The sequence below is a fragment of the Marmota flaviventris genome, chromosome 3 (genome assembly GCF_047511675.1).
Source record: "Marmota flaviventris isolate mMarFla1 chromosome 3, mMarFla1.hap1, whole genome shotgun sequence".
Classification (NCBI taxonomy): domain Eukaryota; kingdom Metazoa; phylum Chordata; class Mammalia; order Rodentia; family Sciuridae; genus Marmota; species Marmota flaviventris.
The window spans coordinates 125,128,452-125,150,070 of NC_092500.1; the positions used below are offsets into that span (position 1 = coordinate 125,128,452).

The window sequence follows — 21,619 nt, forward strand, 5'->3', positions numbered from 1 at the left end:
AGGAGAAAGGGGATAGACAGATCAGGGCCTCAGAAAAGATGGCGAAAAAAATAAGGAAGAGCGGAAATGTTGCACAATCTTCTATCTTGCGTAGAATCCCAGTTTCCCTAAGGTGTGAGAGCAGCTTTCATCTTTGCAGGGATGAATTCACACAGTCACGCCTCTTCGGCCCCTAGGGCGTCCACCTTTGAAATCTACTAGACAGCCAGCCCTGCCTCAGGGCGCCATCTGCTGTTTCCTTGTCTCCTCTCGCGCAACCCAGACGGGGAGGTACTTTGCCTTTCTGGGAGGTCATCCACCAGCAACTCTGAACCTCTTCTTCCCTCCTTCATGACACCAAAACTCCCTTGGTTTTGGACCCAGGTGAGATATGAGGGTTTGTTTCCCAGTGACCTTCTGGTTTGACACCCGAGCTGATTCTCTAGCAGATGGTGGAGCCTGAGGCTCAGGCTCATATTCCGTGATTAAAAGTATTTCTTGCCTCTTGTTGCTGCTTTTACAGTCTGGAGCAGCACGAATAAGGCCATCATGTCCTTGACCAGTGTTGAGGCAGGATGCAAGGGAGAGGAGTGACTCACTGTGCATCTTTCCTATACGCTACCAGCTTGAGGTCTGAGGATGCGTTGGACCCTATTTTGGTCCAGAGTTTTTCATCATCCAGAGCTATTTTCCCGATTACGCAGAAGTGGCTGAGAAATTGGGGACAGGCCTCTATCTCCATGGAAACTGTTACACTGCCCTATGAGAGCAAATTGGAAGGGGTGGGGAGCAAGTCTGGGAGGTTAGAGATCCCCGGAATCCCGCGTGCTAGGGTATTTAACCTGGACTTGGGAAGATCCGTCAGAAGGGAATTTAGAGGAGACTTAATGGAAGAAATTGATGCTCAGAAAAAGCAGAAAACCACTTCGGTTACAGTGTACTCCCTGAGAAGAGGCAGGATAAGCTGAACCCAGAATTCTGCAACCTCGTCTTTACCCCAAAGCCTCAGACCCTCTTAACTCCATTTCGTTTTGAGTTTTCCAGTACACAAATCCTAGCGTCCCTTTGGAGCGCTTCCACAGCGATTCTACAAGACTTCCCCTTTAAAGAGCTCTATCCCTTTAAGACTCACGGCTCCTCCGGTCACGCTGTCGCAGTCCTAAGGCCCCGCCCCTCAGGCAGCTTCCGCTGGGCCTCGGCCGCTGAGCGGCGGTCACTACCCCTTTAAGCCTGAGCCCCGCCCCTTCCCTTTCCCCTCCCCCTATCCCGCACCAGGTGCCCCCACGGGTCGTGCTGCGAGGTGAGCGGCGGTGAGCGCTGGGCCCCGAGGGGCATGCGGACGCGTCCCGGGGCTCCCCTCGCCCCTGCGGTGGCCTCTGAGATCCCAGGGGGCGGGGCTGGAGTGGCGAGCCGGCGGCAGTGATGGGGTGGTCGGGAGCGCGGGAGGGGTGGGCCGCGGTCGGGCCCAGCGGGGGAGGGGCTCAGGTGATTTGGGGGGGAAGGAACGGCCCCCCGCAGTACTCACCCGACTAAAGGGGTGCGGGGGACCGGGTTTACGGCCAGGCGGCGTTTCCATTCCCCTGCCCAGCCAGTGTCTCAGTCAAGTCTGGTTGATGAGGCCGTCCCCCGTATTCCTCCGGTGTCCAGGCCCCTTTGTCGGGGGCGGCTGTTGGCCTGTCCTGCCCCTGAGATCGCTGTGGTGAAAGCTGCTGGAGAAGCCTAGGCTGAAGGTGGTGGCTTTTGAGGGGGGCGCCAGTAGGGTACCGGCTCCCTTCGGACTCCTGGCAGAGGTGGGGGGTCACAGCAAAAGGCACAGGGTGGAGGGTGGCCAGTAGTGGGCCACCTGGCCCATGTGGGATAGATGTCTGCCCACTTCCTCTAGATAACTTGTTGTGTTGTGGTTTGGAGAAGGGTCTGGCCTGGGGACCTCAGTTCCAATACTACTCTGTCCATCAGAGAGCTGGCGGTCACCATGGCAATGCGGGAGCTGGTGGAGGCCGAATGCGGGGGTGCCAACCCGCTCATGAAGCTGGCTGGCCACTTCACCCAGGACAAGGCCCTTCGGCAGGAGGGATTGAGGCCTGGCCCCTGGCCTTCTGGAACCCCAGCCTCTGAGACGGTGAGTGTTCCAGTGGTGGAAATTCTCCAGTAGGGCTGGGATGGAGGGTCTAACTGTATACTTTAGAATAGCCTCTTTCTCTGTTGTGTTGCAAGTGATACTAGTTACCACTTAATAGCACTGTACTAAGCACTGTGCATCTTTAGATGAAAGCAACCATTTTATAGATGAAGAAACTGAGGCTCCGTAAAGGCTTTGACTTGCCCTTAGGTCATATAAATGGGAGAGTGGAATTTGGCTTTCTTATGTTTGCTTGTGTGCTTGTGGCCTTCATCACTGTACCCTATTGCCTCTCTTTCTTTTCTTAGGTCTCCAAGCCTTTAGGAGTAGCCTCTGAAGATGAGGTAAATTTACCAGTTCTTTTTCTGCCCCATTGTTCTCTTGCCCATTGTTGTTTTTCACTCTTAAACTTAGTTAATCCATATTTCAATCTTTGGACTCTCTTGACCAAATTTGCTTGGTAGTGTTTTTTTTTTTTTGGTATTCTTTGTTTTCAAATCTGTGGAATGAAAATTTCTCCCTTTGTGTCTCCAGTTTCTGTTTATCTTTCTTTGTATCTGACATCAGTATCTACATCTAGTGGACCCTGTCTCTTCTGGGGCCTCCTGATCCCAAGGTTTCATTTCACCATCTCTCTTGTGACAGTTGGTGGCTGAATTCCTGCAGGACCAGAATGCACCACTTGTTTCCCGAGCCCCCCAGACCTTCAAGATGGATGACCTCCTGGCAGAGATGCAGGAGATTGAACAGTCAAATTTCCGCCAGGCTCCCCAGAGAGGTGGGTTCCAGTGAAAGGTACAGAGGTGGACAGGCTGATGAGAGGGGAGATCACTATTTTCCGTGCAGGCAGGGCCAAGGGTATTCCATATGTAGTGAATTGAGATTCAGAGGAAAAAGGAACAGTGTTTTCCTGTGCATTCAGGGTTTCTTAAGCATTGTGCTGACAAATATATTAATTTCCCTATTTCTTAGTCTTCTCTGTTTCTTTTAAGCCCCTGGTGTGGCAGACTTGGCCTTATCTGAGAACTGGGCTCAGGAGTTTCTTGCAGCAGGAGATGCTGTGGATGTAACTCAGGATTATAATGAGACTGACTGGTCCCAAGAATTTATCGCTGAAGTTACAGGTGAGGCTTATCATGGGAAAAAAAAATCTATAATAGTACTTATGGGGCAATTAAAATTCTATACTATTTTCCTAATTCCGCTTAGGATATACAGTGATTTTGACCGCTTAAGACTTTTCTGGCTTCTTGACTAATTTTTACAAGACATTGAACCTGATTTCCCTTAGAATAGAGATCTGATTTTGAATTGGATAAGCAATTTTGTATATAGAGAGAATGAGGTTTTAGGCCTACCTCTTTATTATCTAGAACTTTATTACTGTAATTTAGTGGAGAGGAGTCGGAGATTGGAAGGATGGCCCAGGAGAAGAGAAATACTCACCACAGCACCTGGGATTCTGGTGTTAAGTCATCATGTACAGAACTGGGGTTTTGTAAGTATGATTGTGGAGTTCAGTGACCCAAAGAACAATAGGCCTTCTTTATCTGTGGGTTCCTCATCTTGGCTTCAGACAACTGCTGATTGAAAATATCTTGGAAAAAAAATTGTATCTGGTTGCTGGGCGCAGCTTAGCATGCCATAATCCCAGTGGCTCGGGAGGCTGAGGCTGGAGGATCATGAGTTCAGAGCCAGCTTCAGCAACTCGGTGAGACCTGTCTCAAAATAAAATATAAAAAAAAAAAGGTCTGGGGATGTGGCTCGCTGGTTAAGTGACCAGTTTAATACCTGGTACCAAAAAAAAAAAAAAAAAAAAAGTATAGACTACAGACTTTTTTCCCTTATCATTGTTCCCTCAACAGTATAATAGTATAACAATGATTTACATAGCATTTATGTTACATTAGGCATTATAATAATCTAGAGATGATTTAAAGTATATGGGATGTGAATAGGTTTTATGCAAATTCTATGCCATTTTATTTTGAGAGAGGAGCATTTGCAGATTTTGTGGGACAGAGGGGGCCTAGAGCTACTCCCTTATGGACACTGATAGGTGGACTGTACGTGGTCTTGAAGGACAAAGACCATTCCTTGATGTAAAAATTGTAATAATAGCTAATATTTACTTTCAGTGTTCTAGGCTTTGTTTTTTAAGTGTTTGGAATGCATTATCTAACCCCATGAGAACCCCAAGTTCTAGTTACTGTTTTTAATCATATTTTATAGATAAGAAAACTGAGGTTTAGAGGTAAAGTAACTTGCTCAAGGACATACAACTTTGTAAGTGGTAGAGTTGAATTTGACTCAGGGTTTGACAGATTCTAGTTCTTATGGGTTCAACTGTTAAACTCTCCTGTCAGGCCTACAGTTCATGTATTTATTTTTTTGGTACTAGGGATTGAACCCAGGGGTGCTTTACCACTGAGTTACATGCCCAGCCCCCTCCTTTTTTTTTTTATTTTTAAATTAGTGTTTAGATAAGGTTTTGCTAAATTATTGAGGTCCTTGTAAAGCTACTGAGGCTGGTTTCAAACTTGAGATCCTCTTGCCTCAGCCTCCTGAGTTGCTGGGATTACATGCCTGTGCCACTGTGCCTGGTCCCAGGCCTGCAATTTACTTTCTTTATTCTTGTTTGGCTACTGGCTTCAGGGTCTCACTCCAATTTCCTCTCTGAAAGCATCTATTGCTCATTATATCCCTTAGGATTGGTTCATCTCCCAGTCTGATTAGGGACAGGGAGAAGGACTGTCTTTTCAGCTTTCTTCTTCCTGATTGTTTATATAGAGAGAAGCACTGCCCTTTTTTTGCTTTAAGAAATCAAGAATAGCCAGACATGGTGGCACATGCCCTTAATCCCGGCGGTTCAGGAGGCTGAGACAGGAGGATCACGAATTCAAAGCTAGCCTCAGGAACGGTGAGGCCCTGAGCAACTCAGTGAGACCTTGTCTCTAAATAAAATACAAAATAGGGCTGGGGATGTGGCTCAGTGATTGAGTGCTCCCGAGTTCAATCCCTGGTACCCCCCCCCCCAAAAAAAAAAAAAAAAAGAACCCCAAAATGTAACAATAAAGCTCACCTTTTTAGATGAGGAAACTGAGATTCAGGAAGGGTAAATACTTGTCTAAAACCATTCAGTAACAGATAATATTCAAACTCATGTCTGTTTGACTTTAGGCTCCATACTTTTGATAACTGTTCCGCTAAAAATGAGACTGTTCCTTGTGGAATTGTTAAAATCTGAGCTTTGACAAAGACCTTCTGTCAGAAACTTTCAGGTTTTTAGACACACCTTAGACTTAGCATGCTGTCTTTTTAAAAATATTTTTTAATTGTAGATGGACACAATACTTTTATTTATTTATGTTTATATGGTGCTAAGGATTGAACCCAGTGCCTCACACATATTAGATGAGCACTCTACCACTGAGCCACAACCCCAGCCCCAGCATGCTGTCTTTTAACACACAGAAACTTTTATTATATGTGTGGGCATTGGTGGTTTTCAGTGACTCAGGAAAAATAATCATTATTATGATGAGCGTTGAGATTGATTAAATTTTTTGCTGCAATTACCTGAATTGCTTGCAATCACTGAAATCTTCCTTAACTCATAAATGAAAAACAACCTTTGAAAACCATGTTGGACCTGTCTCACCTGTTAAACCCTCTTTGGAGATCTCTTCTATTTTGTATGTTTTTTTGGAACTCTGCCTGCTTCACAGAGGCATGGACATGGGAACCTGGGAGGGGAAGTTGAGCTTTCTGAAGTCTGCCTTCATAAAAGTGGCTTAGTGTAGTAGTATTTTGCTTTCCATGAAGTAGGCCTTTGGTAGTGAATAAATGAGTAAAGATCTGGGAGAAGAAGCTGAAGGAAATTAATTTTCTAATAATTAATTTTCTTTCTTTATTTTTAATATATATGTTTTTTATTTGTAGATGGATACAATACCTTTATTTTATTTATTTTCACGTTGTGCTGACGATTGAACCCAGTGCCTCATGCATGCTAGGCAAGCACTTTATTATTGAGCTATAACCCCGACTCTTAATAATTTATTTTTTTTATCTTTTATTGCATTTGTGACTGATATTAAAGCAGTGGTAGAGGTTAACTGTTGCTTTATGGGTAAGTAGATTTTGAAACAAGCAAAGGATATACTTTAAATTCTTACTATTTAAAAATCCTCATTATTGAGATTCTAAAATTGGATTTATTAAGCTCAATTTCTTTCTTTTTTTTAAAATATTTTTTTTAGTGGTAGATGGACACAATACCTTTATTTTATTTATTTTTTAAATGTGATGCCTGGGATTGAACCCAGTGCCTCATACATGTTAAGCAATTACTCTACCACTGAGCCGCAATCCTGGACCCAATTTCTTTTTTATTTTATTTTTAAATATGGAAATAATTATAGTTTCACTGGAAGTTGCAAAAAAAAAAAAAAAAAAAAAAAGTGCATGAAAGTTCTGTGTATCCTTTACCTAGTTTCCCCCAGTGGTAATATTTTGCACAATCCTTAGTTACATACAACATCAAAACCAGGGAATTGCCTTTGGTGTAATCCACAGGGTTTATTAGACTTCACCAGTTTCTGTCTATAACTCACATTTTAACTTAAGGTAAAAATCAAGATGCAGAAGTATTTAATCACCATGTGAACCTCAGTTTAAATTCCTGATGGAATTCCACCTCTCCTAAATTTTCTGGCTACATAATTCTGTCTCACTGAGATCTTGAGATAAAACACATTTCAGGGTTCTTGAATTTAAGACCCAATTGGCATGGTATATGAAGTTCATAGAATAATTGTGAGATATAAATCTGCACTTACAGGAAAATGCCATGGGCATAAGAGGGAACATGAGAGGAAGAGGAAGGATTAGTTATTTTTCAACCAAATTGTAGGACTAAGGAATAGCAATAGATGATTGGCAACAAACCTTCTCTGGTTGGAGGAGGAAGAGGCTGTAGAAAAAAAAAGGAATAGGCTCTTACCCTCTTACTCTTACTCTCTTTCCCCCCTTTCCTCTCTCTTCCCCCCCTCCTCTCTCTTCCCCCCTCCTCTCTCTCCCCCTCTCCTCTCTCTCCCCCCTCTCCTCTCTCTCACCCCTCTCCTCTCTCTCCCTCCTCTCCTCTCTCTCTCCCTCCCTCCCTCCCTCTCTCTCTCTCCTTCCTTCACTTCTGCAACTGGCCGCTAAGATCCTGCTAATAAAATCTTGGACAGGTAAAAAAAAAAAAAAGAAAAAAAAAAGGAATAACAGTCTCACTGCAATGTTTTCTAATTTTTATATGGGTTTGCCATGAATAGATAATAATGATAGTAGCTGAAACATTTGTTACTATGTACTTTGGTCTAAACAGAAACCTCTATGAAGTATTTATTATTATCCCTATTTTATAGATAAGGAAATAGAAACTTAGAGAATTTAGTAACTTTTTCTCAGATATACAGTGAATAAGTGGTGGGTGGAATTGGGATTGAATGTGGATAAGCTGACTAGAACCTGCATTTTTTCGATAGTGCTATTATCAAACAAAGAAGCTGTCTTTGCTAAGGGTAGGAAGTTCTGAGTTTTTGATTTTCAAGTTTGGAATAGATGTGCCTAGACAGAATGAATACATAGTGAAAAATTATATGAGGTGAACATTATGAATTGGATATTTAGGTCATTCATGGCTTCTAACTCTACTAATGTATGTGACCTGGGACAGTCTCTTTCCCTCCTTCAGCCTTAGTTGCTTCAATTTCAGACATATTCAAATGGATGTGATTTTCTGTAAGAATTTCTTAACCAAGATTGTTGAAGGTCAAGCATTATTCTTTTGATTATTTTATTTGATTCTTTTTTTGGAGCAGGTCATATATATGTGGCAAATATATATGACCAAATATCAAATTATAGCAATTTGAGGATGACTTTTCTCACCTTTGCGATTTTTAAAAAAAATCTGCCTCATGTCTGTTGTGAAGTTCAGGTGCTTTACATTTTTTCAGTTGCTTCTGGTCATTGAGAAGGGCATTTCACAAAAAAGTTACTGTGAATTTGAGGAGCACTTGTAGCCAGAATATGCTTTTGTAGAAACACTTGTGAGTAAGAGGGAACATGAGAGGAAGAGGAAGGAATAGTTATTTTTCAACCAAATTTTAGGACTAAGGAACTGGGATGTGTTATAAAGTCTGTTGGTATGAAGCATTTCCTTTTCAGTCTCCATACTTGAGCTCTGTATTTGGGGCAAAGGAAAGAAAAATGTTGCTTGTAGGAACTAAAAAAGAGAAGGATTGTTGAGAGTCCTTGAAATTAAGAGACAGAGTCTATGGCCAAAAGTCAGTTACTTACTGTATTTTTATTGTATTAGTTATATACTACTTATTTATGATCATGAATATGTATTCTGGGACTTGTTTTTTTTTTTTTTAGGTTTTTGACATTACTTTCTCAGATTTTGAGATCATTGAAGTTATTCAGGCAAAGTCTCAGTTAAAATGAAATGGAAGGTTTTGTTTTACCTTACTACTGCAAGGACAAATCTGCCTTGTCAGTGTTAAAAGCAGTGACTGTCAAATCTTTATGTTAGAGACAGACCAGATGATCTTTTCTGTGTCTGATTTTTTTAAAGATGTGGACGCAGAGCTGAAGGGAAGAAAGAGCATTCCATCCTCATGCCTTCTCTCTCTGTTTCCTTATTCTTTAGGAAACCTAATCTGTTCCACTGCTTTTTTTTTCTTGTCCTGGGATGGTAGGACAAAGTCCTGGAGGTTGAGAAACAGTTCAGCACTCTGATTCAGTTTGTTGCCTTGGTAATGTTTGTTTTGATGTTGTAGCAGTGCCCTTTGTCACTTAAGCTTCTAAGATAATTTCTAGAATTAGACTGAAAAACATGGTCTTTTAAAATGAATTGGAAGTGACAAAAGTTAGTGTTTACCTCTGGGATTGGGAGCATGAGGGAATCTCAGGGAGCTGTAAACTTGCTTTGGGTCATGAGTGCAATGTATTCATATGTGTAAATTAATTGAGCTGTATGCTTATTGGCACCTATTCTGTACCTTGATGATTATATGTTAACCTTTCAATTAAAAAGTAAAAAGTTGGGCTGGGGATATAGTCAGTTGGTAGAGGGCTTGCCTTGCATGCACAAGGCCCTGGGTTCAATCTCCAGCAACACACACACGCACACAAAGTGAAAAGTCACCATCCCATGTGTCATCCCAGCAGATCCATGCGTCTCTCATTCTAGCCTATTTTTCTGCTGTTCACATTCCCTTAGTAGGTATGTTATGGTGAAATGAGCTGCCTTTTGTGGGGGTGGTGTGACTCTGGTAGAGAGAGAGGTTTGGAACTCTTCTCTTCTCCTTTAGCTCCTTACTGGTCCTCATGACTCCTGTGAGGAAGATGGAAGCTCTGGTGCTTGCTATTTCTTATTGAGGTCTTATGGACTTCAAGAAAAAGAGTTTGTTTCTTAATCCTTTCCTGAGCCTCCTTATTTGGTTTCCTGTACCTAATTCTTGGTAAACTTCTATCCCAGGCCCCTTTGGACTGGTTATTGAAAATGTTGAAGATTTGGTAGTATTTTCTTTTGACTAAAAGTCTCTGAGGGAGTCAGCAGGGTTTTGTCTATGTTGGCCTGGTTAAGAGAATCAGCTGAGTGTATGCATTATTTCCCTTTCCCTGATCCCACCCTGAATCCTGGGTTATTTCCCCAACTCTGCTTCTTGCAGACCCCTTGTCTGTGTCCCCTGCCCGCTGGGCTGAGGAATATCTGGAGCAGTCTGAGGAGAAGTTGTGGCTGGGAGAACCTGAGGGAACGGCCACCACTGATCGCTGGTGAGTTGCTTTCTGGGTTGTTGTGAACGGAATACAACATTGAACAGTTTTCCCGCCTCACCCAACCTCCTCCATCTGCATTCTCAAACCAACTTACAGGCAGGCCTCTTTTTTTCTACTTTATTCATTAATGTTTCTACTTGTATTACTGGCCTTGCAAATTGGTATTTCAATTATAGGCAAGAATTCTACCTATCCTACCAGAAGTTCATAACTTTACCTTATGTACTTTGTTCCCTTTTTAATTTTGAGCTTGCTACTTTCTCTCTATTCCTTCTCTTTGCATAGTTGAGGTTGGGGAAGGGAAAGGTAAAAAGATGTAGCTAGTGCTGAACTGCTCCTGCCCAAATGTCCTTCTTTAATGTAAATTGGAGATGGTAGCTCCTCAACTAGAGAGTGCAATAGTGTCACCCTCTGTTTTTCTCCTGTAGGTACTGTACTTACCACGGGCTGGGATTGGGGAATAGCATGGGGAAGGTGGTGGTTGATTGGATGGTAAAATGGGATTTCCTTATCTATTTCAGGTACGATGAATATCATCCTGAGGAGGATCTGCAGCACACAGCTAGTGACTTTGTGGCCAAGGTGGATGACCCCAAATTGGCTAATTCTGAGGTGAGTCACATCCCATTGCTGCTGAGCTTAGCAGAGCTGGTCTTGGAAGGCAAGAGTCTTATTTCTCTTACCCAACTTAACTTTAAGGAAAAGTAGATGAGGTCCTAGTTGTCCATTCCTTCCTCTCTGGAGAATGGAGACTTAGGATCCTGCTTATTCCTTCCAACATCTTTCCCTCATTTTCTTGCCCACCAACCTTCTGTCTTATCTGGTATGTTCTTAAATCTTTAGAGGCAGGGATCCCTTTCTTTCTGCTCTTTGCTTTTTCCAGGGCCTTTAGCATATCTTGTCTATAGCTAGAGATGGTCAGGGGGAGGGGCAAGCACAGGTTTTTCTGGGCATGGTTGAGTGCACACCTGGAAGTCCTCTCCCAAGGTGCCTATATGTGTCTCTGTGCCCCAGTTCCTGAAATTCGTGCGGCAGATTGGCGAGGGGCAGGTGTCCCTGGAGTCCGTTGCAGGGTCGGGCCGAGCTCAGGCAGAACAGTGGGCAGCAGAGTTTATTCAGCAGCAGGTAGGACATTGTCACTTCTCAGTCCCGCTTGAGAGTCAGCTGGTGCCCCAGGCCTTGGTTCAGTGTTCATTGATCCCAGATGGGGAAGGGATTTTATTGCCATCTTGTCTTGGTAGCTTTCAGGTCCTGAGTGGGTGGGAGTGAGATTCTGAGAATGCTCTTCTCAGCATGTCCAGGCTGGTGGTGTTTAGTGGGTTTATAGTCTGTTTTAGTGGTTAGAAAGTTGGTGATAGTATTGACCATCTTTTTTTGTCACAGGGTACCTCAGAGGCCTGGGTTGATCAGTTCACAAGACCAGTAAACACATCTGCACTTGACATGGAATTTGAACGAGCCAAGTCGGCTATAGAGGTAAGAGCAGATGGTGCAAGATTGGGCACTCTGAGAGCACCTATTCCTTTGGAGAATGGGTTATTAACATCAAAGGTCATGAATGCTGTATTTCATAATGTATCTGGATTGTCTGTGAGAGAATTGTGTAGCAGTGGTGTGGCTCCTTTTCAAAACTGAGACTTCTGGACACCACTGCAGACCACTGCATTGGAATCTGGGGATAGGATCTGGGAATCTGCATTTAAAAAACCTCATCCGAGGATTCCTTAACATGTTGAAATTTAAGACCTGTGGCCTTAGGGAGTGCATTCTCTGTGAAACTGAGGGTGGGGCAGGGTGGTTATGAAGGATCTCCTTTCTCTACTTGCCTTCCCTTCCTTACAGTCTGATGTCGATTTCTGGGACAAGTTGCAGGCAGAGTTGGAGGAGATGGCAAAACGGGATGCTGAGGCTCACCCCTGGCTCTCTGACTATGATGATCTTACATCTGCTTCATATGATAAGGTAGGGGGACTCCTAGTTTTCCAGGTTCCAGAAATTCCTTCTTTAGTGATTTTTCCTTTACCCTGAATTTGAAGACTGTTCACATTAGATGAATTTTCTTGAAACCACTTTCCATGAAAAGCAGTGTGAATCATATCTTTGTCCCTATGTTCCTTCAGCAATTGAATGTGTACTTTATTATTGTAATACAGAGGTTAATGAGGCTACTTGTGTCAAATAACGACAGTACAGTGATGTAATACTTATGAAGGTGGTTTGTACATGAACACAGATGAAGTTAGTCTGGTTTGGATATTGAGCTGGGAAGAATTGATAAAAGATGGTTAACTTCTTTGGTAGGAAGCAGTAGTTGATAGACTGTCCCTCTGCCTCTACACCTTAATAAATCTCTTTTTTTACTGCACAAGTTCAACTTAAGTTCTAATCTCTTTACATAGTTAACCAATCAGTTGCCCCAATTTAGGGTTTCAAAGAATTATATTAAATAACTTAAATAATAGAAAAATTTCCCAGTAGTCAGTGGTGAAAGATTATTGAATTTTGCATAGAGCATGCATGTGCTGTTGACCTAGAAGCATGTTACTTGAGCAGTCTCACTGTAAAAACAATCTGTGTTGGGGAGTGTGACTAATAATTAAACTCTTGTGTTGAAGCATAGGGTGGAAAGGAAAGAATTGCTTGGTTTTGAAAAAAGGCAAAAAGGAACTGAGTGATTCCTTTTCTTAGCTCATATATGATTGGGGAAGGATTCTGGGGCTAGAACCAGAGCCTGAGATACAAAGCAGAGTGGTAGAGGCAGATGTTGACTTAAGGGAACTGTACAAAGACAGGGAGAATGAAATTTAGAGTAACTTAAAAAAGGTAAGGATTTAAGAGCCGGTGAATAATTTAGTACTAGGAAAGATATGATTTTGCTTATTTTTACAACATGATCTTGGCTTTTCTGAAAAGTATTCTGGGGGAATATTATAAAGGAGATTTTACTTCTTTTACCATAATATGAGTTCCTCCTATAGAATTCTGATAAGGGAGAATAGAAAGATATACCTATAGATAATACTTTTATTAATTTTAAGAGGCAAGTTACATATTGTAGATAAAATTCTTGAACCCTTTTAATATTATTGATATGTTGAAATATTGCAAAATTAGGATTAGAAACATTTGCATTAATGTTCCACACAAAAAAATGTTATGCTTTTTTTTTTTTTTAACTAGTGAACAATTCAGATTCTATTTGGCTTTAATCTAGTGGATATTGAATTATATGTCAATAATACTTTTTTAAAAAAGTGGATCTTTTGATTGTCAAATAAATTTCTAGGTCTCTTTGAATGTACTTTTTTTTTTTTTTTTTTTGACAACCCTTAAATTTTCAGAGGCAACTTAACAAGTACTTGCTCAAGTATGGATTAAATAGACTGCTGCCATGTGAGAGAAGTTTCTGTGATGGGAGGTACTCTATTTGTATTTCTGTAGAATGATCTTAGGAGATTTTGGAAGAGACCAGATAGTGAATGAGACATAGCATAACGATTGGCTTGGGTTAGACTTTTAGGATATAACAGTGATGCTAGACTTATTCTGCATTCTGCAGATTGTTATGGTTTCCTTTAGAGTATTCTTTTTCCATCTATGCAGACATTCTAATTTTGAAAAATTCTTCTTTGAATAGCAATTGATGAGCCTTCAGGGAGGATAGATAGCAAAGATGAGGGGAAACTTAGAGAATACTGCAGTTGAAAGATTCTGGCATTGATTTGTCTTATTGTCTACTGAAGACACATGAATAGAATTCAGATCACTCCTGGCTGTCACAAACAAGCCATTATATCTCAAGGAAATATCTAGAACAATGAGGATAATATTATTTATAAATAGTATATTAAGCTTTTGTTACAGCTTTGGTGAATATACTCATTTGATGCTCTTAGTAGCTTTGAGAGGTAGAAATTACATTCATTAGGAAATTACAACATAGATGACCATAATCTCTTTCCCCAAGAGTGGTTTAAAGCATAGATTGATGATGGATGGTGGTTAAGGTTTGAATATAAAGGATTTATTTTATTGAATTCTGGTAGTCTAGGGTGGAGGTTGGCAAACTATGGAATAAATCCACATGCCACCTGTTGTTATTATGGTTCACTGAGAATGGTTTCAACATTTTTAAATGGTTGAAAAAAATTAAAAAGAAGAGTAATATTTGGTGATACATAAAAAATAAAGTTCAAAATTCATTGTCCATAAATAAAGTTTTACTAGAACATAGCTGGACTCTTTACTAATCCCTGAACTTGGGTCCTATTCTGCCTTTTGAGTTTTTAATATTGTACAAAAATTTCCCAAAATCTATTTCCCAAAAACTATTTCAACATTACTATACTTTACCTCAGATCCATCTCCTACAGTGTAATCTCACTTCATGAACCACCTGTTGTAAATATTCAGTTTTCCGTTGTGACAAATGACTTGTCACTGAAGACTTAGAATAGTTTCGAACTTTGCTGAAATACTTCACCAAAATCACAAAAAAATAATGAAACGGCCTCATGTCTTTATTATGTACAGTTTCATCCTAATTTGTCCTTAACTATATTATGTTTTAATCTATGTTTAAAAAGGCTCTGTCTGGTATTTTGCTTCTTGTTTTCATTCTGTATGCTGTTTTGTAATGGTAAGTATTTACTTCCCAAATAGGAGCATTTTATTTGCTTGTCCCAAGTCATATGTCTTGCTAGTGACTTTTCATCTAATCTTAAAACTACCCCACTTACATAAATTGCTAGTTGACAAGCTGGGTGCAGTGGCACAGGCTTTTATCCCAGCTCCTGAGGTGGCTGAGCAGGAAGATTGCAAATTTGAGGCCTCCTTGGACAATTTAGTGAGATCCTGTCTCAGAAAAAAAAGGGTCTAAGGATGTAGTTCAGTGGTAGGGTGTCCCTGGGTTCAATCCCTAGTAACACACAAACACACAAACAGAAAGAAATGCCTTCTGTCCAGTGGTAAGAAGTCAAAGATATGGAAATGCACATCTATGAAGACTTCCTAAAATGAGCTCATGCCCAGCATGGATCAGAGTTGGTAGACTTTCCTACCTTTTTAGTTATTATAAATAGGAGAAGGCAGCATGACTCTTTTTTTTTTTTTTTAATATTTTTTAGTTGTTAATGGACCTTTATTTATATGTGGTGCTGAGAATCGAACCCAGTGCCTCACACACATGCTAGGCAAGAGCTCTACCCTGAGCCACAACCCCAGCCCGGCAGCATGAATCTTATACTGAGTGATTTTACTTAGTTATAGATGATCTTTATAATACAGAGAATTTGCCATCAGTTAATACAGATAACTTAACTTCTCTACTACCTCTGTCTTGTTTGTTCTCTTCCTGTCCCTGCTGCTCTGATTGTGGTGGTTCCCTTTTGGACAACTTCTCACTTACATTCCTCCTTGTAGGGATACCAATTTGAGGAGGAGAATCCCCTGCGTGATCACCCTCAGCCTTTTGAAGAAGGACTACGGCGGCTTCAGGAGGGGGACCTGCCAAATGCTGTGCTGCTTTTTGAGGCTGCTGTGCAGCAGGATCCTAAGCATATGGAAGTGAGTTACTCATTGTTCTGACTGCTCCCTCCAGTTTTGAGGGAGACCCCAAAGACGGTGGTGCAGATGGATCAGGTCTGGGTTGGGGTCTAGGTTTGGGTGATGAGAGATGGTGAGTGGGGGAGGTCTGAGGAAGGGAGGATGGAAAGACTACAAAGATGATGGGATCTGTCAACTTCTCTCTAGGCTTGGCAGTATCTGGGTACTACTCAGGCAGAGAATGAGCAAGAACTTTTAGCCATCAGTGCGTTGCGGAGGTGAGTATGCTAAAAGATGAGGACTAGGTTTTCTAGGGCTCTACAATAGTCTTTAGATTGGTGAGAACCCAGAACCAGATCTTTGACTTCTTTCTGGCCATTAACACTCGTGTTGTCTCATGACGAAACTCTGAGGTTTGGAATGAGTGGGAGAGAACTGGTTCTACTCTTTTGTCAGTTTTTGGTTTTATCTGTGGGAACCTAGTTGGTTCCTTGGCAGCTAAAACTTTCCCCTTCTTGGGTCTGAAACTTTGTTATTAACTCACATATCAAAGGATTCTTTTCTGTATTAATTTGAGAGGGTGGGAAAGGTTGAGGCCAGCATGATTGTATTGCAAAGCTTGGCTTTGACCCCTGGGAGCTCATGGTGCCAGCGTCACTGTAGATGATGTGTCTGCTTATCCCTGCCCAAACAGGTGTCTGGAGCTAAAGCCAGATAACCGGACAGCACTGATGGCGCTGGCTGTGAGCTTCACCAATGAGTCCTTGCAGCGACAGGCCTGTGAAACCCTGCGAGACTGGCTGCGCTACACACCGGCCTATGCCCATCTGGTGGCACCTGGTGAAGAAGGGACTGGTGGGGCAGGACTGGGCCCCAGCAAGCGTGTCTTGGGATCTCTGTTGTCTGAGTGAGTGTGAGGGGTTCCTGGGATGAGGCATGGTAGAGTCCCTGTGGGTGTGTGACCTTGATTTTGCAAGTTAGGATAGATTGAGATCTATTGAGTGGGATGGGAAACTTGGAAGGAGGTCTGCATTCTACTATGCAGTACAGGGGTGGAACAGAAAAACAGGTTTCTAAATTTGAATTTGGAAGTAGGAGGGATGACTGATATGTTGATCAATCTTGGGGATATGATTGACTTCTTAAGGATTTGAGAAGTAGGAATATAGATGTATCTGTTTACCTACTTTTTGGTGTTTTTCCCCTCCTTACCCAGCTCCCTGTTTCTTGAAGTAAAAGAGCTCTTCTTGGCAGCTGTACGCCTGGACCCTACCTCCATCGACCCCGATGTGCAGTGTGGCTTAGGAGTCCTCTTCAACCTGAGTGGGGAGTATGACAAGGCCGTGGATTGTTTCACAGCTGCCCTCAGTGTTCGTCCCAATGTGAGTTTTAGGAAGGAATGGAAATGGGACTTAACTTTGTACATTGTTGAAGAATCACTGTGCACAGGATATATAAATACATATATGTATATGTGTATATATATATATATATATTTTTATATGTACATTTTACTTTATTATATATATTTTAGTTGTACAGATACAATATTTATTTTTATAAATAATATATTCATAAATAAATATTTATTTTTATGTAGTGCTGAGGATTGAACCTAGTTCCTCACATGTGCTAGGCAAGTACACTATCACTGAGCTACAACTCCAGACCTGCACAGGATATTTCATTCCAGTGTTTTCCTTGCAAGGGCTAGGAAAAGAAGGGCAGGAAGACAGGGTCTTCTGGACCCTGGGGAGTTTGCATGGGGTAAGAGGGTTACATTGTGACCACTGAGAAGATAGAGTGGGTTAGTAAAACCCATTAGCTGAACAGAGTAGTGAAGCAGGGGGAGGAATGGGCAGAATTTGATCTAAGCCTAGCTCATGTTCCCAGCCCTTCTCCATCCCTATCCCAGGACTACTTGCTGTGGAATAAACTGGGAGCCACCCTGGCCAATGGAAACCAGAGTGAAGAAGCAGTGGCTGCATACCGCAGGGCCCTGGAGCTACAGCCTGGCTACATCCGGTCTCGTTACAACCTGGGCATAAGCTGCATTAACCTTGGGGCTCACCGGTGAGTCTGCCTGTTGCATCATGAGCAGGTGCACTGTTCTCCCTAGCTCCTTGTTCTCTGATCCTGTCACTTGACTAAATAACCCCAATTATCTTCCTCCCTGTCACCTCCTCTGTTTCCTTCCATTGTTCTGCTCACCAGCTGCTATTTCTCCTTTTCCCTACAGGGAGGCTGTGGAACACTTTCTGGAGGCCTTGAACATGCAGAGGAAGAGCCGGGGCCCTCGGGGTGAGGGGGGCGCCATGTCAGAAAACATCTGGAGCACCCTGCGGTTGGCTCTGTCTATGTTAGGCCAGAGTGACGCCTACGGGGCGGCTGATGCCCGGGATCTATCTGCCCTCCTAACTATGTTTGGCCTGCCCCAGTGACAGTGGGATGGGCTGCCCTGTGAGTGTCTGCTTGGAGGGGTCTCTGCTCTGGATGTGACTCCCTCTCCCACAGTGGGCCTACCAAGGGGGTGGGCTGATGACCACAAGCGGTATGGCCTCTCAGGAGCTGCTTCAGTGTAGGAGTGGACAGTCTTGTTCTCTAGGTCCTACATAATTGTAGGGAAAGGAGCTGTTCTCGGAGTCCCTTGGTAATTCAAGGGCTTTATGTCCAGCTACAGATCTCTCTCTGTTCATCACACCCTTTCTTGGTGCTGCTTTTTCGGTAGGACCCAAGGATATAGGGTAACTGTTGTTATCAACTGCCATTTCTGATAGGGTCTACCACATTGTAATGTCTGTTCTTTTACTTGGAATTGGTAATAGTCCCGCTTGCTTCCTTAGGCAGTTGTGTGTAGGAGGCTCTTCTGCTCTGCATCTCTAACGGTGGCTCTGTCTGGGATGGGCTGTGTTGGAAGCCAGCCTGTTTGATTAAAATGTTTATTTAGCGCTGCAGAGCTGAGTTTTGGTAGGGTGCTGATGGTTTTGTCATTCTTGGACCTCCCTGGCTGTGAGCTTGGATTCCTTGTGAGTGCGATGCTGATGCAGTAATGCTAGTACTCTATAGAACAGGAACAGCTAGGGTCAGAAAGTCTTTGGGTGTGGAGTAGAAGGAAAGCTTATGTGTGTGTGTGTGGGGGGCTTGGAGGGGACTATGTAGGAACAGATTAGGGGCTCTGTCCTGGGGTCTTTGGTGGAAGGATAGAGGGGTGTGGTGAATGCAGCAGTTCCTCTTCTTAGAAAGATTTGTGAGTAGGAGTTGAGCTAACTCTTGTAGAAAGTTGATTTGGAAATTGCAGTCTTGCCAAATTCCTAGTAAAGAGGGGGTTCAGTGTTACCATAAGCCTTTGCTATACTTCTTGAAATGTTTCTAGGGGTGAGTGTTATAAAATCCCTTTCCCCCATATCACCTCTACAAGATGAAGATTGAGGGGAGCTGAGGGAGCAGCTTGGATGCTTCTCATCTGTTCCCCTGCTTGGAGAGACGCACTAACCTCCAGAAACGACTGCTAAGCCTCTTGCCTTGTTTTTAGTAGCTAATGATCAGAGAGATTTTTTTTTAAACTACCATGGTCCCAAGGTTCCATCCTGAAATTTATTTTTCTTTGTATGGATATGTATAAATGATTTAAAAAACTGTAAAATATTTGTATGAAAAATAAATAAAACTAATGTGAGTATGAGTTCTGCTGTTGGATATGAAGCTGTGGTGGCAGGAGTTGGGTTGGTGTTTGGAGGATTGGTATGCAACAATTTTTCTCTCTTTATCTTCCAAATTCTCATTGGTATACTGATTACCTATCCACCTCTGCAGTGTTATTGATCACCTAGTATCTGCTTGGGAGTGTGGAGAAGATGACTTTAGCCCAGACCACTGTGTGTATGGGGTGTATGGGTTAGCAGGAGAGATGGATATTTAATAGTCATGGATTTCTACAGTTGTGTTACTATTACAAAGGAAAATATGGTGTTGTATGATCGTTCAGTTGTTTTGGTGAATTATGTGAAAGGATTTTAATCTTTTTTTTTTTTCAGTGCTTAGGTCTAAAGGTTTTCATCTGGTTCTACCTGGACTTACCAGGAACTATATCAAGAGCCATATCTGGATGGGCATCTTATCTTTTTTTTTGTTTTGGGGTACCGGAATTGAACTCGGGGGCATTCAACCACTGAGCTACATCCCCAGCCCAGTTTTGTATTTTATTTAGAGATAGGGTCTTACTGAGTTGCTTTGCGCCTTGTTTTTTGCTGAGGCTGGCTTTGAACTCACAATCCTGCCTCAGCCTCCTAAGCTGCTGGGATTACGGGCATGTGCCACTGTGCCTGGCTCTTTTTTTTTTTTTAATAATTTTTTTTCTTATATTTTATTTTTTAATTGTAGTTGGACACAGTACCTTTAGTTTATTTTTATGTGGTGCTGAAGATTAAACCCAGGGCCTCGAATATGCTAGGTTAACGCTCTGCCGCTGAGCCACAACCCCAGCCCTTTGTTTCCACATTTTTTATTGGTGCATTATTATAGTTATATCTATCGATGGAATTTGTTGTTACATATTCATACATGCACATAGTATAACAATATAATTTGGTCCATGTCACTCCCCATGGACATCCATCTTTTTTTTTTGAATACCGAGGATTGAACTCAGATGCACTCAACCACTGACCACATCCTCAGCCCTATTTTGAATCTTATTTAGAGACAGGGTCTAACTAAGTTGCTTAGTGCCTTGCTTTTGCTGGGGCTGGCTTTTAATTAAAAAACCTCTTGCCTCAGCCTCCCCAGCCGCGGGATTATAGGTGTGTGCCATTGTGCCCGGCATGGGCATCCATTTTGAGGAAGAATTAAAATACAAACAAATGTCCATAACCGTGTCAGAACAGAAAAAAAAAATGTCTAAAGGAGAACTGGTTCTATAAATTATCCAGTCAGTGAAATGTTTAGCTAATTATATTTATGAAACAATTTTTTTATGACAACAAATGCTAAACGTATATTGGGAGAAAAAGCATTAGCAAATTGCTTACTGATTATCTCAAGAAAAAAATTCATTGGAAATAGAACCCCAATATGCTAAAAGTATGAAGAGTTTGAGTGATTTTTCTCCTGCTTCATCATACTTCTTGATAGTTTCCACATTTTCTGAATTTATAGAAAAGAAAATTACACTATGGGGGGAGAGGAACAGGAGGAAGCAGTGACATCTGTTGCCACCTGGATGATCACAGGGCATCTGTGTCAGGCCTCAAAGGGTGGTAATGTAGCCACAGGCATGGGAGTGGGCTGTACAGGCCAAGGCAGTAGTTTCCACACTATAGAGATAGAAGAGGGAAGAAGTTGGACTGAGTAAGTGGCTTAAGAATTGAGCTAACCCTACCTGGGTGCACACCTGTAATCCCAGTGGCTGGGGAGGCTGAGGCAGGATTGCAAGTTCAAAGCCAGCCTCAGCAACTTAGCGAAGCCCTAAGCAACTTAGACCCTGCCTCAAAATAGAAAATAAAAAATTGTGTAGGGGTGTGGCTCAGTGGTTAAGCACCCCTGGGTTCAATCCTTGATGCCAAAAAGAATAAAAATGAAAGAGCTAACACCTGATTTAAGCCAAGTTTCCAGGTTCATCTGCTTCACCCATTCTTGGTAACATGAAGGTGTCCAAGAGGATGTTTTTCTTGCATGGTCAGTGCCAGGTATATATTCTGACCCCAAATCAAATCCAGCAAATGTTACTTGAATCCCCCATCAAATACTGTTCCAGGCACCATGATTCAGTTGACAAGGCAGGAAAGTCCTTGCTCTCATGGCTTACATACTTGTGAGGGAAGAGAATGCACAAGTAAATAAGAAAATTTCAGTTGTAAGTGCTGTGAAGAAGTCAAATGGCATAATGTATAGAGAGTAACAGGGAAAGTAAAGGGGGTACAAAACTAGGGGGGTCAGGAAAAGCCTTTCTCATGATCTGCATGACCAGACAGCCGTGGGGTGTTCTGGTAGAAGAGCCGTCCAGGTCCTGGGGAACAAATGCAAGGCTGTGGTTTGACATTAAAAAGTTCTGAGCACTCTTGCTGGGTATGGTGGCACACACTTGTAATCCCAGCGGTTATGGAGGCTGAAACTGGAGGATCATGAGTTCAAAGCCAGTCTCAG

At 42.2% G+C, this 21,619-nt stretch overlaps 1 protein-coding gene across 6 annotated transcripts; it reads left to right on the top strand.

Moving 5' to 3' along the window:
* The first annotated feature begins 273 nt into the window (after positions 1-273).
* Pex5 (peroxisomal biogenesis factor 5) lies at positions 274-19,160 on the top strand. 6 transcript variants are annotated; one of them, XM_027951122.3, is made up of 16 exons: positions 274-363; positions 1,936-2,098; positions 2,407-2,442; positions 2,744-2,876; positions 3,091-3,222; positions 9,826-9,931; positions 10,456-10,546; positions 10,949-11,059; positions 11,318-11,410; positions 11,777-11,896; positions 15,356-15,499; positions 15,686-15,756; positions 16,173-16,385; positions 16,695-16,860; positions 17,394-17,551; positions 17,718-19,160. In XM_027951122.3, exons 2-16 carry the CDS (start codon positions 1,952-1,954, stop codon positions 17,917-17,919), a joined length of 1,923 nt encoding a protein of 640 aa, XP_027806923.1. In that variant the 5' UTR covers positions 274-363; positions 1,936-1,951; the 3' UTR covers positions 17,920-19,160. The 6 variants fall into 6 exon arrangements, with proteins under 6 accessions (XP_027806923.1, XP_027806922.1, XP_071466472.1 ...); XM_027951121.3 differs by lacking the exon at positions 274-363 and adding an exon at positions 1,186-1,279; XM_071610371.1 differs by lacking the exon at positions 274-363 and adding an exon at positions 1,186-1,279 and having other exon boundaries at positions 11,801-11,896.
* The last annotated feature ends 2,459 nt before the right edge of the window (positions 19,161-21,619 follow it).